This window comes from Aythya fuligula, chromosome 20, assembly GCF_009819795.1.
Source record: "Aythya fuligula isolate bAytFul2 chromosome 20, bAytFul2.pri, whole genome shotgun sequence".
Taxonomy (NCBI): domain Eukaryota; kingdom Metazoa; phylum Chordata; class Aves; order Anseriformes; family Anatidae; genus Aythya; species Aythya fuligula.
Genome location: NC_045578.1, coordinates 7,871,480 through 7,891,643, shown reverse-complemented (window position 1 = coordinate 7,891,643; position 20,164 = coordinate 7,871,480). Strand labels below are relative to the sequence as shown.

The window sequence follows — 20,164 nt, the reverse complement described above, 5'->3', positions numbered from 1 at the left end:
ACTTGATCTAACACCATTAAAATGAAGACCTGTGTTAAATGTATCATATATATACTATCTTTCTGCCAAAGACCAGGCTTGAGAGAGAGATTTCCACAAAGTTAAGCCAATAGGCTATAGCTGTTAGGCTAGAAGAAACCACCAGACCTCTAGCTCCTGTGGTCTGGAGTTAGATATGAAATTATTGAATGAAATAATCTGGTTTATGTTTTGCAAAAGGTAACTATAGGATCATAAGAGATCTTTCTAGTCTTGCCATTTATCTATATATATAAGAATAATATATTTGCCTATTTAATAGCAAACTAATTATACCACTTAAAACACCTTATGGCATTGTACTCAAAAGAAATAAAATGCCTGTTTATTAATGCATAAGTATGGATTACCAATAAACCAGGTCCTTGGCTGGCCCTCCTGGAACTTTGCTGCGCAGAGAATTTGCTTCAACATTACGATTAACTCCTTCACCACTTCCAAGGAACAGCTTAGTAAGAAACCCATGAAGTTCAGTGGAGGGTCTCCTGTACTCAGTTTCTAGCTTCTTCCTTGCTGCTTTTGCTGAATGCTCCTTCTTTCTCTTTTCCCGTTCCTGGCACCAGCTCCTCTCAGTCTTCCCATGCTCTCGAGTAAACAGTTTGGGAGCTTTCTGTCATTTTCTGAGCTTTGATGTCTCTTTCATCGGCCTCCTTGATTTCTGTTTCTTGTGAAGGTGTTACTTCCTTCTTACCAGCAGCAATTCCATTACTTTTTGCCACAGTTCTTGGAGATTTCATATTCTGCCTCAGCAGGGACCTCATTTATAAGTGTGAGCTCATAAGAATGTGTGAATGCTTATCAAAACACGCCTGTAGCAAACAAGAAGGAAATTTATTCCTTTTCTTGGGCCAGCATCCCATAGCTTTCCATGGTACACAGATTTCATGCAACTTCTGTGCTCAAGAGTGCTTAACAAATAAAAACCCTCTCCATTGCTGCAAATGGAAAAGCATCAGCATGGAAGCATGCTAGAGACCTTAAAGATGTCTCCAAGACTACTCTGCAGGTCAGATATATTCTTGCCTTTGCTAATAGAACCTGAAACCACGCCACAATTGTACCAGTTTCTGGTAAATACCCAGTGAATGCATTTTCCATAAGCCTTGCATTCCAGGTATCGCCAGTCATGGTACAGGCCTACCCATTCCTTTGGCCTTAGCCCACTCCAACAGACCTGAGTAGTCACAGAAATAACATTCTATGGTTTATTTTAAATGTTTAGTCGACATGCAAGCCAAGGCTGTATTCCATCTTTTACACAGACAACGTACTATGCATGAGAACTGGCATTCATTTTGTGAAGAGCCACCAAGACCCTCAAATAAAACTGGTATCTCGGTCTGTTGCCTGTATGTATGTATACAGTGAGAAACTGTAAGGACAAGAACTCTCTAATTAAAGCATCACACTAAGTTACAAAAGCTGCCCATTTCTTCTAGCCCTCCTAAACACACTTTCTACCTGGAAAATGAGCCTTACATGAAGTATCATTTTATGCAGAAGTTAATGGATTTTTCCTTGTCACTCAGTCAAATTTAATGTGATAATTATGTCTCATTTCACAAATGGGAATGACAGAGCAAGGAAATAAATGGAAGACCCTGTGCATGCCCAGGAGCAGAAACAGACATTAAATACAAGCTGTGTTTTCCATTGTAATGAGTAAGATGACACACTGAATACAACTCCAGAAAAAGTGAGGTAGTGAAAGGAAACACTGTACAGCCAAGGAAAAGAAAAAAAAAAAAAAAAGACGATGCATCTCAGGCCATTCTAAACAGTAGCTTTATTTTCTGTGGAACATCACCATGGCAGCCCCCACAGCAGCATCAACATCCTTCCCATAAACCACAGGGAATGGAAAAATCCTTTCCACTTCCTGCCTCAACACCTCATTCCTGGCGAGGGCACTCCCACTCCCCAGAATTCTGCTCACTCCTGTCTCCATCAGGCGTTGCACCGGCAACATGGAACAGAGGTTTTCAACGATGCCACGGCACAGAGCTCTGGTTACGTGCCCCAAGGAGAGCTCAGAGACAGCAATACTGGTCACTGAAGCCAACTGCTCAGGAACGTGTCTCTCTCCAAATATGGTTGGTTGGATCGAGAGTTTGCTGTCATCTTGGGCCAAAGCTGCTTTGATTATCTTTGCGTAGATGGCAGAATCCTGAACCTGAAGCCCTGCAGATGGGAAATACCACATTACTCAGCTGAAGACATCTAATGTATCTTACACATGGAGCCTTAAAATGGGCACTGATCCACTTGTTCACCAAAATACTGTATACTTTTTTTCCCTGTATCAAAGGTAATTGTTTTTCCAGGATTACAAGCCCCAGTTCTCTATCCAATTGTATCTAGTATCTGTAACACTAGAAATCTTTTTCTGATCAGAACCAATGTCTCTAAAGGCACTAATGGCAGACATCACATGCAATCCAGCTACCAAAGCTGAATGCAGAGTTCACTTCAAGAACTCACAGAAAGAATGATTTCAGAACTTATTTCTGCACTGCAAAACCCAGGAGATTTTCTATATATATGTGTGTGTGTGTGTAAAACACTCAGATTTAATGTGATAATTACTTCTCATTTCACAAATGGGCATGACAGAGCACGGAAATGGAGGACCCTGTGTATACCCAGGAGCAGAAACAGACATTAAATACAAGCTGTTTTTTCCCTTGTAATGAGTAAGATGACATATCAAATACAACTCCAGAAAAAGTGAGGAAGTTATATAATAACAAAAACAAACAAACAAACCACCATGAGTGCAAAGTCCATGTTTAAAACACTTAGAAGACACTACGTGAGTTTGAGCCTTAAAATCCATTAGACTGCTGCAAAATACACAGTAAAAGGCAAGTGATACAATCAAGGGACTCTTTCTGAATGCAGTCATAGGAAATCAGTGGCTGTCCTCATATTTGCTGACCTTTCCTTTTAAAAACAACTTGCAAAAATATTCTCTTGTTCTTAAAACAAAAGAAAACTCAAAACCTAGAAGTAAAGTGAATGTGGAGTCCAAGGATGACTGTCCCAGCATGTTGATTAGCTTCAGAAGGAAATTCTAGACGTCTGGGAAATATGACCCAGGAGTTATATCCTCATTCCTTCTACTGCATGAAGAAACAGCTCTATACTTGTTCCTTTGTCTGAGCTTCCCTTCACCTTGTTGATCAACCTCAATTTTAAGCCTTAACAATCTTTAACCTGCTTACCCAGTTCTTCCATCCACTGTGACACCATGTCCACAAATGTTGCTAGCACATTGCCTCCATTGAGTGATGCTGCCACTGCCAAGTAGTCACCGTTGAAGTAGGGAAAGTAAGTAACAGCCGATGAAGGATCTGGTGTCTCTGGAAGCTGGAAACCAGGGGGCATTGAGATGGTCAGCTGAGCAGAGGTACTGATATTGAGAACTAGAAAACAAAAGAAGAAAAAAAATCAGCATTTTACTAGGCTATCCTGAAGGTAGACAATGAGAAAACAAAGTAAGATACCAAAATGATCATACCTGCATCAGTCCTTTCAGTCAGACAGGAATAAACAGAGCACTGGAAATCTCCCAGAGCAATTCCTACTTCTGTTCCTTTGGGTATTCCATGCCATGCACAGATTGTCCTCCCTGCAATACTGCCAGGGTCTCCCACCTCTGGAAGCAAGTGAAGAGGAAAGCCGGACTTTTTCAATCTACAATCAGAACAATATTGTTGCAGGAAAGCAGCAGGGGAACATGCAGCATAGCTACAAGGACCTCTCTGAAGTCGCAGACGAAGCTGGCCATACATTTACAGCTGCTGGATTTATGGATGCATTCACTTCTCTAGAAAGCTTTGTCTTGGGCAGCATTCCAATTCAACGGGCTGGGTGAACTAGAATATGCTGGAAAAACAAACTGCTTTTCATGATATGCAATCTGATTACCTGGGATTCTACAGGAGTACACATTCACCAAGCTTAACCTACTGATGTCATATAGACAAGCAGTTCCACGGTTAAGGGACAATCACAAAAATTCGACTTTTAAGTGTCAAAGAACTTACAACTGTCATGCAGTTAGTAGCTCAAAACCAAATCAGAGGTAAGTCCAACAAACTCCTTACGCAAACCAAAAGATACACTATGTTGCTACAGCAAAAACACCAGATTAGTGAAAATGCAAGTTTTTGTCACTCTTAATGCATTAGATAGTAAATTACCTTTATGAGCAGATCTTGGAATTCTGGCCTAACCTAAACTCTGAAATACATACAGCCTTAGGATTCTGCCCTGAAAGAGCAAATCATTAAAAATAAATAAACAAAAACAGTTTTCTGTAAGACTCCCTGTAGCCTAACAAATTTTAATAAATCACAAGTAAATCTTAGCAGTTACAAAGGAGCTCAACCAAAAGAAGTAGTAGTAACTGTCTTTTGCCATTACAGCCTTGGCTACAGTATCCACCTCTCCATCTCATCCCACCATCACACCACAGAAAGGGAGAGGAAATGTTCGGTATACAAAGCCACATTGATGAGTCTCTCAGCTCTGCTGTCTTAGGTATTTCTAAAAACACAGTGCCAAATTGTATGTAACTTAAATATATTTACCTTACAGCCCAAAAGTCCTTCAGTACAGAGCACGGCACAATTGATTAGGAACAACTTTCAATCACTTCCTATCCGTAACACACTCATACTCAGGGTCCTAAGAGATGTTCAAGTTGCCTGACACAAGCAAAGCATAAAATCCATGGAATGAGCTCAGCACTTACACATCAGTATTCCAACTTTTGGTTTTGGCATTGAAATATCCCCAGCTGGCGGCATTCTGGATGGACATGAGTGGCTTCTTCAGGTCACACAACATGGCAACCACATAGTCATGGATAGTGCCAGCTGCATCATAACACTTCAGAAAATCTGGACTTTTAAACAAAACATTTTAAAAACGAAAACAATGAGCAGTGCTTTAAGATAGTCAGAGCAAGTTTACGTCCAGCGCTATAGGGAACTTTAGATGTGTGTGGCTTTATCTCCTAAAAAGAGAACTGCAAACTCAGTATCTCAGTGATCAACTTGGATTTTGTGGGTTATTACTTTTTTAATGGGATTTATTTTCCAAGCTCTTACCACAGTAGCAATTCTTATCTGCTTGTGGAAGACAGAGAGACAGTGGCTTTAAGGAATGAGTTATCTGGGTTTGAAATCATACCACCGCAAAACATGCCAGGAAAGTAGTAATTGTTTTACAAAAATGTCACTTTGTTGATTCCGGAGCATTTGACAAAAAAATTAGTCAATTCCTGAAATCGCTTTAGGATTCACAGATTATATGAATGGAAATGTACCAAGTGGTGAAACAGAACAGAAACAAACCAAAACAGCTTGGACTCATGAGCTGTACAGCTCTAAAGCAAGATCACGTCACATTCTAGCTATCTGCTGAACATATGTTGAGGGAAAACCAAGATGTAATAAGTTTTTCCCTACTAATTTAACTTGAACTCACTGCTGAGGAAGATAATGTCTCTTTGAGAGACATAGCATGCTACAGATGAAACTGAAGACCAAATCATGCTGATGCCAAGTCATAAGTGAAAAATTACATCCTCTGCAAATACGCCACAACAAAGCAGAGCATCAGTAACACCTCATAAGAATCCCAGTGTCTAAAGAAGGAAGAAACTGAAATTAATTTAGGGATTGTTTCTTTCAGCATCTGGCATCAAACAGCCAAAGCAACTCTGTTACTGTTTTAGACATGTTTGTACTTTCCACAATCTGCACTAGCCAAAATTATAGCGTTCAAGCTACATTAGCAGACCTCCTCTGAGCAGTAGGTTGGACTAGAATTATTTTATGATACTTTAAGGCTTCTGCTTCTATATGGTCAAAAGATTTTATTTTTATTAAAAATATCTGTAGTATTTTTATGAGGTCAGAGAGACTTGTGTGCTGTTACATATCGCTTATATTGAATACTGCCATTATAAACATTCTTTGACTAATTAGTATTATGATTAGAGAGAAAATGCACACTCTGAGCTTGTAGTTGTTTTACCATGCCACAAGAATACCAACACAAATTCAGGAGGAGAAACCAACAGTGAAACAGCCTGATACAACTGCCCATTTGAGAAACAATGTACCTGTTCTTTAAATACCAGTAGACTGTGGCACACCCAAATCCTGTAGCCAGGCTGATGTGTGACTGGGGCGGAGGAAGAGAAGCGAGGAAGGCAGGACTGCAGCGGCCGTCTTGCCATGTAACCAGATGACTGACCTCCTCTGGCTCAAAGGCAGGGCTGGTACCACACTCTGTCCACCTGCAACCTGAAACACAAAAGCATCTGAGAAATCCCGTGATTTCCTGCTGTGCCTGTCATTTTTCCTTACTAGACACTCTGATAATTTGTCAAATGTATTGGGAAAAGAACAGAAACGGAGCCAGTGGCGGTTGTAATTAAATTAACTAGTCATAGTTTCAGTCCTAGATAACGTCATAATTCCAGTCATTCTGGAAAAAAGTTTGCAATTCTGCTACGAGAGGTAAGGAGCTGACATGACAAAACTTGAACAGCCACATCATGACCAAGAGCACACAGAATTAGTAATGAACTGCCTACGATGGATAGGGCACAGTTTCTTCCACCTTTTGAGTCAAAGCAACAGGAAACCTGGATCTGTACGTATTAAGCAACAGACTGCAAACTAACCAACATCTCTCCCCTGTACCTTGCAATAAAGCTTCACCAGAAGTAGAGAAGGATTTAATTCAGTGTTATCAGTCTAGCACATTTGTTCTGAACAGAGGATGCCACACCTTTGGTGAAGCCATCACATGCTTCTACGCCAAGGCTTCAGCTAAATTAGGGCAACTTCTTGGTGCTGCACGGAGCCTTCTCAGCAATGTCTGCTACTGCTCCAGCCCAGTGTGCTGCTCCCTGCCCTAACATGCTCCCCACAAGCAGTCATGCTAAGGCAGATTACAGACCTGCCAGAGCAGCAAACTGAGCAGATGCTGAGCTCAAGCACTGCTCTGTGATATTTGCTGGCACGCTCCATGTCTCAGCTTCAGCCTCTGACAACTACTGCTCTCCCAGGTGATGCAGGGCCACAAGGTGGGGATAGGACAGGCCACACACTGTCTCCAGCTGGCTCTATTTCTTTTTTTAGTGAGGGGTGGCAGGAGAGTTTCAAGCTGTGCTGTGCCACTTGCCCTACAGGTCAGAATAGAGATATGGCTGCTCAACTGACTAGCACAAATATGAATATAGGGATTTGAAGTCACACACGCACAATGAAAAGCAGCCATGAAAGCAGGAAGTACTATGTGAAACATGTAAAGCAAACATACCTTTTGTTGTTCTCTTAATTCCCTGTTCTATCAAGTCTGTTTGAAATGATTTTCAAATTGGCTTGTTTTTCTAGTTTCAAATGGTTTCAAAGAAATATTATTAACCATAAATCCAACCCTAAAGGATGCTATTAAAAATCTAATTTGTGTCCCAAAGCGCATGGATTCATTTAGTCTACTCAAAACAAATGAGAGCAAACACCCTCTTTCACTGGACAGAAATGAAACAAAAGTGGTGTGTGGCTTTGGGAAATAAAATATTAACCAATATCACGTAAGAATCTGTCTGTCATGAACCCATGAGGCTTTGTTATGCAGCCCTTGGGACAGCTGGAAAGCAAGCAACAGCTCCTTCCCATCAGCCTTCGGATTTCTTTCTTTGCAATCATTTTTGTATTTAAGGTAAAATTACAGCCAGTAATGAATAGCATTGTGTCTCTTTAAACAATTAAGACCCCAACAACTTTTGAAAGGCAGTGACCAGCACTTTTGGAAATTCTATTCTGCAGTTTACAATAAATCTTTGCTTAATCTGTAACTTTTATTATTATTTTCAGATCTGTATAATTGCTCAGATGTGCACACTATAAGGTGAAGAGAAAAAAAAACATCAAACCACATTTTGAAACCTGAACCTTGGACTTTAGAAGGCTTATGAAGAGAATCCATACCTATCTCACAGAGCTACAAATCCAAGGCTTGAATTTTTCAAACATCTTCACTGTCACAATCAAGCTCCATGTGACTACCTTACTGTGGCTGATTTTGTTTCTGAGGTCTTGGCCCTTCAGTCTACAAGCAGCTGCATACTCAGAATCAAGACCACAATCCTTTTCAGCTCCTAACAGAAGCACAAGCAGGCAAGATGAATGCAACATGCCAGTCTACAATTTACTAGAAAAAAAATGCTTTGAGATTTTTCATAAAAGACAACAACAAAAGACTGAAATAATATTTTACTGAATGTCATTTTTTCCTTTTACTGTACTTTCAAACTGTGTCAAATTAACATAGCAATGTTCATTACTGGATAGCTACTCCTGTACACATTTTAACATAAAGATCAAGTACAGCTTATTTTTCAAGGCAGACATAGAACTGCTAATACTACTACTGCAGAATCACTGGAAGGTATTGAGATACTGGACACCAAGCAGTTAAGTGCTTTATGAGGTGAGTAACATTTAAGAAAAAAGGAATTCACATGGTCCGGAAGTTCTTTCAACTGGCAGCAGATAGCATATGATGGACAAACAATAGACAAGCCACAGATATGCAATTCCTCCTTCATACTATTAACTATGTTTACTCTGCAGGGATCTCACAAGACTAAATCCTTCAACTGATATGTGTAAACAATACGGTTAACTACAGTCAGTAGCTGAAATTCCAGTAATTAAAGCAAAATTGACATAGAAAATGGTCTTGTTAATTCTGTTTTACAGAAGATCAAGGTGAACATGCAGCGATTTCCTACAGATCACTTCAGTGCTAAAGATGTATTTTACTCTAAACAAGAAAGCCAAAAATATAATATTACCTTGATCTGTTTTCCAAAATACAATCCCGTGCATTTGCCCTGAAATGCCAATGTGACTGACTCTTTGAAGCTGCTGCTGAGGTAGAGCAGCAAGGCATTCGTCCAGTGCTGTTATTATTCTTCGGACATTCTGCTCCATTCCCTGTAATCAAGAAGCATTATACTAAGATGAAGCCATTAGGACTCACGGTATTTATTAAACAAGGCTACTCTAGTCAGAAGTAAAGAACAGAATTCATTTAGGTTAATAACATGCATTAAAGTAACATTCACTACTAAATTGAAAGAAAGTTTGAAAAAAGAAAAACAAAAAAAAAAACACAGAAAACACAACACACACAAAACCCCCAAAACAATACTAGCAAGTTGACAATAAATAACAGCATCTTACACTGAAGGCCGTATAATCCTTGACTTAAGTTCCTAAGACACCATACTCAAACACACCTTTTAAGAAGTCCATTAACGCTCACCACATACTTACATTAATTCAACTCCTACATTGCTCTTCTTTTTTTTTTTTTTTTCCACACAGAGGATTATGCACATGTTCTCACTTGCATGCACATGCATGTCTCACACCCTCCTAAAACCTCTCTACACACTGTTGACTTGGATGATGCCAATACTTCATGTCTGGATACTCTATTCCCAGAACTGCCAAGCAAACTGCAGAGATCTACTCAATAAAGTGACCAAGCCCTGACACAAGGTAAGTTGCATTACAGCTTTCACACTTTTGAACATTCAGATTACTTTGACAGAGCCGAACAAAGATTATAAGCAAAAGTATTTACATTTACCCCATTTATAGATGTGAACTGTCATGCATGTATCTACTTCTAGCTGCATAAACATGACTGAAGGGAGAAGAATTGGCCTGTTTGGTTGGTATCTTCACCCTAGAAACACTACAATACTAGGCCACAGGAATGTTGATACATATTGTTTATGATTTTGATCCATTCTTTATTTGATTGAATCACATAATGGACCTAAAGCCCTCTAACAGGAATATACATTCCTGGTTATTTCCACAGGGAATTTCCAGTTATGATTCCATCTCACATTAAAGTGCAACATACCCTTTAAGTTGGCGAGTGGTTGCTGTTTCCTGACTGACAGCATCGAACACAAAGGCATTGTTCATGGAAGAATAGTTTTAGATTGTTTTGTGACACCTCTGAGGCCACAGTGGAAGCAGAAGCAGGCTTTCTGCAGGTCTGTACGCTCTCAGAAGAGAAAAATCAAGCTTGGGCTGCCATCTCAGAAGTGTGGGCGGCTCCAGCAGTGGCAATTAGTTTGACTCTGTGGTGCCACTTACGGAATGTTCCCAGCAGCTGCCTTCATTTGAAATGAGGTAAGAAAAGAGGGAACGAGTTCCTATTCATCTAGCAAACCCATTGACTCCAGTACTATCCTAATTTGACATGGCCATTTGAGTACTTAACCAGCAGCTTTTCAAAAGCTATCTTTCTTAAACCAGTCAGCTTTACTTGGCTTTCTTGAACAGTAAACAGAGAGCATTTTAATTCCCATTTCAGACATCCAGACACACATAGCGACCATCTCTGTCACTCTACGCACACACACACAAAACAAGCCCCAAAAATCAACCAAACAAGAAATCCATCAAAGTCCACACAACACAGCGAGGCAGCCCAACTGCTACGAGGCAACACCGCCATCCTGAAACCGCTGGCAGTGCTTTCTGCCACCCCTTACCTGTGGTCCAGCTTCCAGGCTGCTGGCGTGTGCCTGTGTCTCCCTGGAGCAGCTTGCTGCCACCACATGCCCTCGCCCTGTCCCTACCAGCAGGGCAGCCTTAACAGACGTCGTGCCCAGGTCTATGCCCAGCACGCAGGACGCCTCACTGCCCGCCATGGCCCTGGCGATTTGCCGTCACCTCCCACAGCCCACACGAGTCTCTCTAGGCGGTACTCTGACCAACGTCCACTGTGTTGAGCTCTTATGTTGTTCCTCGCTGCCTTTGAAGGAGCACCTGCCCCGAGAGGGCACAGACACAAGCTACTGCTCCAGCAGCGTGTGGGGACTGGGGTGAGTGGGCAAACTGGGCCGAGAGAGAGCCTGGACTCTGCCCTCTGACAGAAAACGTCTCCCTTCAGCACTTGAGCAATACCCCTCCATCTTGAGAGTGGCAAAACCATCCCTTCCCCAGCCCTCCCCAGAGAGCTTTGCCACTCGGAACGAAACTCCAGCGAGCAGCTGAAGCACCGAGTGCCTCCCCCGGCCCTCAGCGACCCCTCCTCACAGAGCCGCCGGCCCCGGCCCCGGCCCCGGCCCCAGCCCCAGCCCCAGCCCGCCCCGCTCTGCCACACCCAAGATGGCGCCCGCGGGCAGCCGCAGCGGCGCAACGCGCGAAGGGGGCGTTAGGCGGGGAGGTGATAGGCGGCCGCCTCACGTGAGGAGCTGAAAAGGGAAGAGCTCGGGGTGCGTGGGACGGAGTCGCAGTGTTGGAAGGAGGTAGGCGGTTTTCCCTCTCAGTGCAGCTTCCTTGGTATTAACGTGCCTTAAAGTGTGGGGTGGCGTCTGCCTCATCGTACTTTCTGAGGGGAGAGCGCTGGGGACTACAAGTCCCAGCGTGCACCGCGCCCCGCTGCTGCAGGTGGGGAGGGTGGGGGGGGCGCAGTGGCTGCTGAGATTTGTAGTCCTGTGAAGGGGGGGGGATACCTCAGGGGACGGTAGCTGAGTGGCAGGAGCAGGATAAGCTGCGAAGGGAGAAGATTTTGTCAGGGGAGCGTGGGTAGACAGAGACTGAAAGCCCAGTGTCCTCTGGGGAGTGCTGAGGGTCCTTCAGCCAGGCAGGGCCAGGGGCTGTGGTGCTGAGGAGGGAGCCATTTTGCAGTGGGGGACAGGCTGGTACCCCCTCAAAGTTTGTAGGGCCTGAGCAAAGTTTTCTCCTCGTTTTTTTTCTGCAGCTCTGCCACCATGAGGATGAGATATGTGTTCCCTCCTCTACTGTACCTCATGCCTGTGCTGCTGGGGAGTGGTGGTGTTTGGTCATTCCTGCTTGGGCCTGCAGGCCAGCTCCAGAGTGGTAAGAGATGGACAAGGGTAGCTCCTCAGTATCCCCAGTCATCCCTCTCTGGGTAAATCTGCACCATGTTTCCCACAGCTCTTCTTTCACATGCTGCCTTTGACTTTGTGAGCTCACACTGAGGCACTCTAGTGACAGATGGAGCACTAGGAAGGTGCAGACACTCCCCTCAGTTGAAGGAGGTTAAATACTGACTGTGGTGCAGTCAGGGATGAGCTGGGGAGCTCTCCTCCATTTAAATAACTTCTTAAGAATGCTGTGTAATGTAAGGTAATGAGAAAGATGCTCATCACTGCCGATAATTCCTATGTAGTTTCCTGCAAGAAATAGCTTTCATATTTGATTTGTATCTATAAGATGTTTTCCACTTATTTCCAAATATTCTTTCTCTCAGAACACAGACACAGTACTCAAAACTGTTATGTGAGGATCCTGACAATGTAGGGACTTGCAGTTATTCTTACCTCTGAGGCTAACTGCTGGTGTTTGCTACTTCACTGTATCCAGCCTGTGTATCTCCAGCTTGTTATTTCAGTTCTAGCTTTCTTGAACCCTATAGTTCAGGAGACAAAATAGGGTGTCCATTACTAAACGCAATATTAAAAATAATTAAATCATGGCAACCTCTTTATTTCTCTTTTTTTTTCTGGTCTTAAATAGATTTGTTGTTCTTGTCTGTCACTTTTGAACTTTAAATGTACATATAGTAAAAGACCTGGATTCCAAAATTGACGACGCATGACTGGTTTATGGTTTTGATGTCAATTGTATTGGCGTTGGAATGTGACCCCCCCCCTCTCAAAACATGACACACTATACCATAGCTGCACTGTTTCAAAGTGTACCCTATAACAGCAGTGTTTCTGACTGCTATAGCAAGGCACTTGTGATTCTTGAAGTACTATAATTGTAAATATACATTATTTCAAACATCTGGGTACATGAAGAATTTGTCACTCAAGAAGTAACTTTTAAACTAAATTTTGAGCATCATGACTTCCAAGTTACAAGGATCATATGAAGAAACAATTAGTGAGTTTTAAGTATCCTATAGCTTTGTCTTGGCATGAACTTCTGCTGCAAATCAAATATCTAAATTGCTTCCTTGTAACATGTTCAAGTGGCAGTTACTTAGTTCTCCTTTTAGGTTTAGTTCCCTTGAAATAAGCAGTGCTCCCTTTGTTGTTAGCGACAGTATACTGGTGTTGTGTTGTTTTTTGTTTTTAATCTGACACTTCAGGTAGTAATGGACTTTTTTTTGTTTATTTCTTCCCAGATGGAGTCATTGTATTGTCTGTCCCAGAAGTGGTTTTGTTAGAAAATGGAAGTTCAACAAATGTCACGATATCTCTGAGGTAAAATCATGGTTACAACTTTGTTTTCCCTATGAAATAGGGAAGGACAAGGGGGTAAAACATAGCTATATACTCAAATTTCCCTGCAGACTTGGTTAACTGTTTATACAGAGGGACTTTTACCTGTATGTGACTTGCTACTTCTAGACCAGTACATCACTTAGTGCCAGTTTGGACCAAGACAGTGCAGCAGGCTCTGAAATGGCCTTGTGTAGTTGTCTCTGGTAATATCCCATGCCATTTGTATGGGAAGTCAAGCAGGAAAGGACGCTTTATACTGTCTACCTTGTACTAGCTTATTGAACTGTCTTCTATACACGAAGAGCAGCTTTGCTATTTCTAAAAACTGATGCTTGAGAGGAACTTGCACTTCTTAAAAAGATCACAAAAAATTACCACGCAAACAGAACTTACCCTTTCTAGGGAAGAAAGGCAGCTACTCCAGCGTAGGAGCTGATGCATCTCAGTCATGTTGCTTAATACAACACACTACTTAGCTGTGTTTTTGTTGTCAGCTGCCTGCCAGGAAAGAAGCATTAAGTACTTGGACTTTGAGATCCCAAAGGTAGGGGTGTGTGTGAAGGGAATAGTCAGATGACAATGTAAGAATTGTGACAAAGGGGAAAATAGCAAGACAGAGCTACAACAGTCCAGAACTCTTATTTCTGCAAAGTATTATGCGATACTGTGATCTCCATAATGGACAAGTACAGGCATTTGAACCTTATGATACCCTACATACTGCTGTGCAATTAAACCTCCTGGGCAAATGCTTAGTGGAGCTCTGGGGGAAAGCTTTGCAGGGCTATTTTACTTGAGTTTGTTTTTCCTCTTGCATCATGGCCATAATTTCTGCCTGTCATCACCCCAGTACATGTCCATCATTGCTGCCCCTCTTAGTCCCCAGAATCCTACCATTGTAGGATTTTGCTGGTCCTGCTGGTAATGTTCTTCTCTGCCATTTGTGTGGGGTAGAGGGAGGCAAAATGTGGCTCTGTAACTTTAATGCCAGCCAATTTTTCAGTTAAAAGAAATAGCATTGTGCTAACATAACCTGGTGTTAGTGTTCCTCTGAGTACTAAGTAGGTGCTGTACTGTTGTGTATGGACTGCCCACTACACTTGCTGCAGCTGTGTGGAATTAGTAGACACTTTCCCACAGCCCTGAAGCAATCTTTGTGAACTCAGGCACCAGTCTAACTTGGCTCTTCTGTCTTTGCAGGGCTCCACTAAATGAGACACTGGTGATAACTCTTAATATTACCCACTCATCAAAACACAACACTATTGTTGAACTACCTGATGAAGTAAGTGACAGAATAGACTTCTGACCTTATGCAAAAGCCTAGAGCTGGTATGGTGCAACTCTCCTTTCTTCCCTCCACTTTGCCTTGCAGGTACATTTGCCTGCAGGTCACACAGAGGCAGACTTCCAGGTGAAAGCAGATGACGTTGGACAAGTAACAGTTTATCTTTATACCAGTAATTCCAACTTAACTGGGTGAGAAACTGGTTTTTAATTCTACTTAGTACCTACTGCTTCATAAACTCTGGTGTAATTATTTCCTCCCTATAGATAAGTAGTTGCTGGGACATGGAGAAGTATATAATTGAGAAGATGTAGTGACCCTCCAGTAATCCCTGAGGTATTCAGATAAATATAAAGTATGGAAGCAGAATGGTAATATTGGTATTTTAAACTTATACCTAGATGACTGTGACCTCTTATGACTCCTTAGTCTCGTTTTAATAACCCTTCTCCAAAGTCTCAAAACTACATGTCCTCATCCAGGAAGCATTTGGTTGTCAATGTCTACTTGGATGCTTTTCTTATATTACTGTGCAGAGCTTGTTCTGGAGTACTAATAGCCTTGTGCAGCTGAGTACCCACATTATTGTCAGGAGATGCAGGTGTTTTCCTCCCTAGTTAGGGGAGCCATCTATTCACCAATGCCAGTCCTCTCTAACAGGAAAACAGTCTAGCAAGATGGAGAAAACTGGATTGTATTTCCTAGTCCAGATGCTACTCACCAACAGGCCACTCCTATATTACTTCCTCATTTCACTTCTCTTTTTAAGACTCGCAGGAATTGCAGAGGTAACCAGATTTGTGAAGTGATCAACAGGACAGGCATGATCATGAGGCTTTGTTGGCAGAGCATGAAAAGTGAAACTGCTCTTGCATAACTGACCCCGTGCTGTGACAGTGGAAGCCATAGGCACAAGATGACCTTTTTGAATAATAATAGAAATGAAGAGTGGAAAGGGAAGGAAAGGCTAGGTTGAATAGCAGATATTTAAAACTTAACAGGGACACTAAAGAAAGGGGGAAAAACTCAAAAATGAAACCAATGCTGAATCTTTATCTTGTCTCAGTGCCTGGACTCTGTTTTTTCTTAAAGCAGAGCAAGGCAAATGGTCCCGAAAAGAGTGTGAGCAGAGAAATTAACTAACTCTGCATTAACCTTCAGACCTAGGATTCAATTTCAAGTGATTCATAGCATCATAGTGAAATACGCTGATGAAGTGATTGGCTGGATCTATTTCCTTGCGTGGTCTATCTCCTTCTATCCTCAGCTGTTTGAGAACTGGCGGCGAAAAAGGTAGGAGACTTAAGATGCGTTTGCAAGTTCCCTTAAGCCCATATGAAAACAATGTTCCTGGTTTCTTTTTCATCCGTCTTGGTTCTTGTGAATTATGTATGGAAAGACTGGGGCAGGAGGAGAAGCAGGGCAAAGATACTGCATGAATAAATGCAGTCCCAGCGCACTTCTGTGTGTGCAGGTCAGAGGAATTTACTTGCATTCTACAGACACCTAATTCTAAGGTTTGGCATCCAGTAATAACTGATAGAGGATGCTTTTTGCGTTCCCTTTGGTGTTATGTTGTATATCACCTGACCAAGCCAATTGTGCTGACACCTTCACAGTTGACTTACCTTGTGAGCTGCTTATCAGGCAGCTCCTTGTAGTGCTATCATTAGACTAGCTCCTGTTTTACTAAACAACTGCAAGTAGAAAGGTTATCATACATGAAAACTAAAGCATTCACTTTGGCAAAGATGCACTACTGCTACGGATTTAGGCTGGCATAGCTTTATCAGGCTGGCTGAGCTCATGGAAGGGTGAAGTTAAACAGTAGCAACAAACTTGGCAGTGAGAACCATTGTGAACAGCATATGAAGGATATTTCACCTTCCTTCCCAATAAACTCCACATCATGTTGTCAGAATGCGTACAGCTTTGGCTTGGATCAAAAATTGCCTATCAGTCAGCATGTTGCAGGGATAAGCCATCCCTGGAGCTGCCTATAATGCTCTCATTTCTCCAGCTTTTTTTTTTTTTTTTAAAATTATTTCTTTCCTTCTCTAGCGTTGTTGGACTAAGCTTTGACTACATTGCATTAAACCTTACTGGCTTCATAGCATACAGTGTGTTTAATGTTGGACTCTTCTGGATTCCCTTAATTAAGGCAAGCACAACTTTATTTAATATTTTTAGGGGGCATGGGTATCTACATAAGGGAGTTATAACACTTACCCTGTTTTGGTTTATCTTACACTTAGGAGGAATTCTTACTCAGTTATCCTAGTGGAGTGAACCCTGTGGATATCAACGATGTTTTCTTCAGCCTCCATGCAGTAGCTCTGACACTCCTCATCATAATTCAGTGTTGCATCTATGAGGTATGTCTCAGTGCTGGCCTGACCTGGTAGCTCTGGCAGAGCTCCCTCTGCTGGACGCCTCACCCCTCACTGTACTCAGATCCACTCCTTTTGGGCTCTGAAGTCATCTTTACAGCCTGTTCCTTGGCTTTTCTAGAAGTCAGGCTTCACAGTCCAGCTGCTTTATCTTTCTTGAGCTAATAGCTGCTCCAGTAAGCTTTACTTCAGCCTCATGGATGTTCTGAGCTTATAAGTAGGCTCCTTTGACTCAAAATAGCTAAGGTAAACAGCACAGTTCATAAAGTTTTCAAACAGATTTCTAGCCAGCACATAGATTACAGCTCTACACAGTACAAATGCTCATACATACTTTCTCTTTCTTCACCTTTTGAAGATGCCTTGAGCCAGGAGAGGTCTCTTAGCGACTCCTCAGTATTTGAGTTGTAAGCTTTTGGGTGCAGGTATATGTAGTGGGTAACACTTTGTCTCCATCTCCCCACTTCTTTTTACCTGAAACAGCTGCAGAGGCCTATTTGTAATTCCCAATCCCTTCTCAGGTGAGACTGATTGTTAAGTCAGGTGCTCATTGTAAAACCTCTGATCTGAACAGATGGTTTGTTCTTGATAGTAATTATTTCTTGTTTAGGTTCCTTCCTCTGATAATGCTAAACTGAAAACTCTAATAGCAAATTTATCAACTAGTGCAATAGCCTTTTCTAGTAAAGAACTGGGAGATAACTATGACTTTTACCATAATGGCCTCAGCAGCCTTTTGCATTTATAGGAACTGTTGATAACTTCAGACTAAACTCAGGAGATCGTTACAGATGTGGCACTGAATCATAGGCATCATAAATAGTCAAAAAAAATACTGCAGCAATATTTTTTCCACTTGCTTATGGGCAATAGTATTCTGAACAAATGCTTTTCAATATTGCACATAAGCTTTTGCAAACCTGCAGCTGATTGCTCGAACTTCCCTTGTGATATGTGCCTAACTGGTACAACAATGGGTGAGGACTGTAACCTTGCATAGTACTGAGCATATTCGATACCTTACAATGTTTCTGTGGATGTAGAACCTAAACTGGTCTAAGTATATCTGTATTTCTGTTTCAGAGAGCAGACCAGAAAGTATCCAAAGTTGTTGTTGGACTACTGGCACTTGCATGGATCTTCACATTTACAACACTGTTTCTTGCTGCAGCTGAGGAGATGACATGGCTACAGTTCTTATTTTGCTTCTCTTACATCAAGTTAGCAGTCACGTTGATAAAATATTTTCCACAGGTAAGCCTGAACTTTTCTAGTTTTATGCATGTTACTGTCACTCTTAAGTCTGAAGCGTATGTTCTTGAAGATCTGACTAGACCAGCAATGGTTATTTATTAGTTTTTCACAGACAAAACAGTATAAAGCTAACATTGTTTAACACTGAAGTCTTCTGTATATCTCAATGCTTGCTTACTGGGATTGCTCAGGGTACTAAGAGGTAACCCAACTAAGGAAAAAAGCCCAAACTCAACTGTGAGCTTTCTTGCCAAACAGGAGTATCTTTACCTCATTTGAAGACTGGAACAAAAGACTTCCACTGACTAACATGATCCCATAGTAGAAAGCAGAGTCCCATGTGGTCTTAGCCCTGGCTAGGTGCTGAACCAACAGGTACACAACGCATTAAACTTCTCATTATGCCCTCAGGCATACATGAATTTCCGTCGGAAGAGTACTGAGGGATGGAGCATTGGGAATGTATTACTAGACTTCACTGGTGGAACCTTCAGCCTGCTGCAGATGTTTTTGCAGTCATACAACAATGGTAAGGCTGGAACTGAACTGGTGGGGGCTTAACAGGGGTGGGAGAATTTCATTACAAAGCAAAACCCTGTAGGTTGTCTTGGGAGATTATTTATGCTAGTGTGGGTAGCTGTCTTTACATGAAGACTAAAGAAAGTCTATTTTGCTTAAAGATTGAAAAACACTTAGCTGTTCTGATGAAACCACAGTAACAGTTAGTAGCTTTGCACAAGCTGTACAGGTCAGTCTCAAGGAGTGTTTAAGTACTCTGGATAACAAACACAAACTCCTTTAATATGTCTATCATCTTGTGGTCTCGAGATAAGACTAACCTCTTAGTCATAACACTCTAATCTTGTGTTTGACAGATGAGTGGAAATTAATCTTTGGAGATCCAACCAAGTTTGGCCTGGGTGTCTTCTCCATCATCTTTGATATTGTTTTTATGGTTCAGCACTACTGCCTTTATAGGAGATGGGGGTATGAACCTTGTGAGTAACATCTCTGAAGACAAAAACTTTAAATTGAACTTGCCACTATCCTGGCCAAGGGATTTCAAGATGTCTACTAGCAGCTATCAGAAATACTGACTGATCTCTGTTTATTCTTTGATCTACCCTGGTTTGGAATACAAGCTGCCTTGCCAAATGCTGATTGCCAGGTGCCTTAAAGGACATCAAGCTACCTAACCTCTACTTGCAGATGGAAGGTTTGTGCCTGTTGAAGGTGCAAAGCCAGCTTAGCTTGAGCTGTCCCAGCAGCACGTGGCTCTCTTTGTCTAGCAACAGGAAGGAGACCAGAATTGTCTTTTTGATTGTGCATCACTTCCAAAGAGCCAAAGTTCTGGCTTCCAAGAATCTGAGATCATGTCGATGCAACCACTTAATAACAAAAGGTCTGTGGACTTCAGTGCTGCTGGCTCCTTACAGACCAAACCATGCTATAACACCACTTACACTGGCTGGCAACAGCACTAGCAGTACCTGAAGGAAAAATTAAGTTCCTAGCAAAAAAACAAAAAAAGACAAATACAAATGTTAACTCTAAGAGGGAAAATAAAAATACTGAGAATAACCTGAAAATGTATTCCTAGCTCACTTGAAGCTCTTTCAGAGGTGCTAAGACAAGTGCTCAGATAAATGTGCCTAAATACTTGTGGTGTACTGTCTTTAATCTTTCTTGGTTCCACTGACAAGCCTTGAACCCTAAACTGTGGATAGTAAAGATCAGATTGTCAAAGGGGTTGTTTCGAAGGGGATCATTTTCATTAAAAGCCCATTAATTAAAGGTCTTAAGCACATATTTTTGTTCTTGTGCTACTTTGTAACTGCATGTGGTATGTTGCAGGTAGAGATCAAGGTAAGCATT

At 41.8% G+C, this 20,164-nt stretch overlaps 2 protein-coding genes across 3 annotated transcripts; one reads left to right on the top strand and one right to left on the bottom strand.

Moving 5' to 3' along the window:
• Nucleotides 1–1,825: 1,825 nt before the first annotated feature.
• Nucleotides 1,826–11,093, bottom strand: SHPK (sedoheptulokinase). Of its 2 annotated transcripts, XM_032201162.1 has the most exons (7): nucleotides 10,649–11,093; nucleotides 8,924–9,065; nucleotides 6,176–6,359; nucleotides 4,799–4,951; nucleotides 3,560–3,735; nucleotides 3,264–3,464; nucleotides 1,826–2,220 (listed from the first exon to the last, which is right to left on the bottom strand). In XM_032201162.1, exons 1-7 carry the CDS (start codon nucleotides 10,805–10,807, stop codon nucleotides 1,826–1,828), a joined length of 1,410 nt encoding a protein of 469 aa, XP_032057053.1. In that variant the 5' UTR covers nucleotides 10,808–11,093. The 2 variants fall into 2 exon arrangements, with proteins under 2 accessions (XP_032057053.1, XP_032057054.1); XM_032201163.1 differs by lacking the exon at nucleotides 4,799–4,951.
• A 198-nt stretch (nucleotides 11,094–11,291) lies between these two features.
• Nucleotides 11,292–20,096, top strand: CTNS (cystinosin, lysosomal cystine transporter). The gene is made up of 11 exons (XM_032200914.1): nucleotides 11,292–11,407; nucleotides 11,863–11,981; nucleotides 13,258–13,336; nucleotides 14,558–14,642; nucleotides 14,733–14,836; nucleotides 15,807–15,938; nucleotides 16,707–16,806; nucleotides 16,901–17,020; nucleotides 18,119–18,289; nucleotides 18,701–18,818; nucleotides 19,165–20,096. The coding sequence occupies exons 2-11, from the start codon at nucleotides 11,873–11,875 to the stop codon at nucleotides 19,293–19,295; spliced, it is 1,149 nt and encodes a 382-aa protein (XP_032056805.1). The 5' UTR covers nucleotides 11,292–11,407; nucleotides 11,863–11,872; the 3' UTR covers nucleotides 19,296–20,096.
• Nucleotides 20,097–20,164: the final 68 nt, after the last annotated feature.

Bases quoted from the DNA above. Each gene is read 5' to 3' on its own strand.
- SHPK (XM_032201162.1), bottom strand. From the start codon at position 10,807: ATGGCGGGCAGTGAGGCGTCCTGCGTGCTGGGCATAGACCTGGGCACG. The intron at 3,465-3,559 runs GTATGATCATTT...TTTGTTTTCTAG, and splicing joins GACTGAAAGGACTGATGCAG to TTCTCAATATCAGTACCTCT. The intron at 2,221-3,263 runs GTAAGCAGGTTA...TCCCATCTGCAG, and splicing joins ACAGTGGATGGAAGAACTGG to GGCTTCAGGTTCAGGATTCT.
- CTNS (XM_032200914.1), top strand. From the start codon at position 11,873: ATGAGGATGAGATATGTGTTCCCTCCTCTACTGTACCTCATGCCTGTG. The intron at 16,807-16,900 runs GCAAGCACAACT...TCTTACACTTAG, and splicing joins TCTGGATTCCCTTAATTAAG to GAGGAATTCTTACTCAGTTA. The intron at 18,290-18,700 runs GTAAGCCTGAAC...TTATGCCCTCAG, and splicing joins TGATAAAATATTTTCCACAG to GCATACATGAATTTCCGTCG.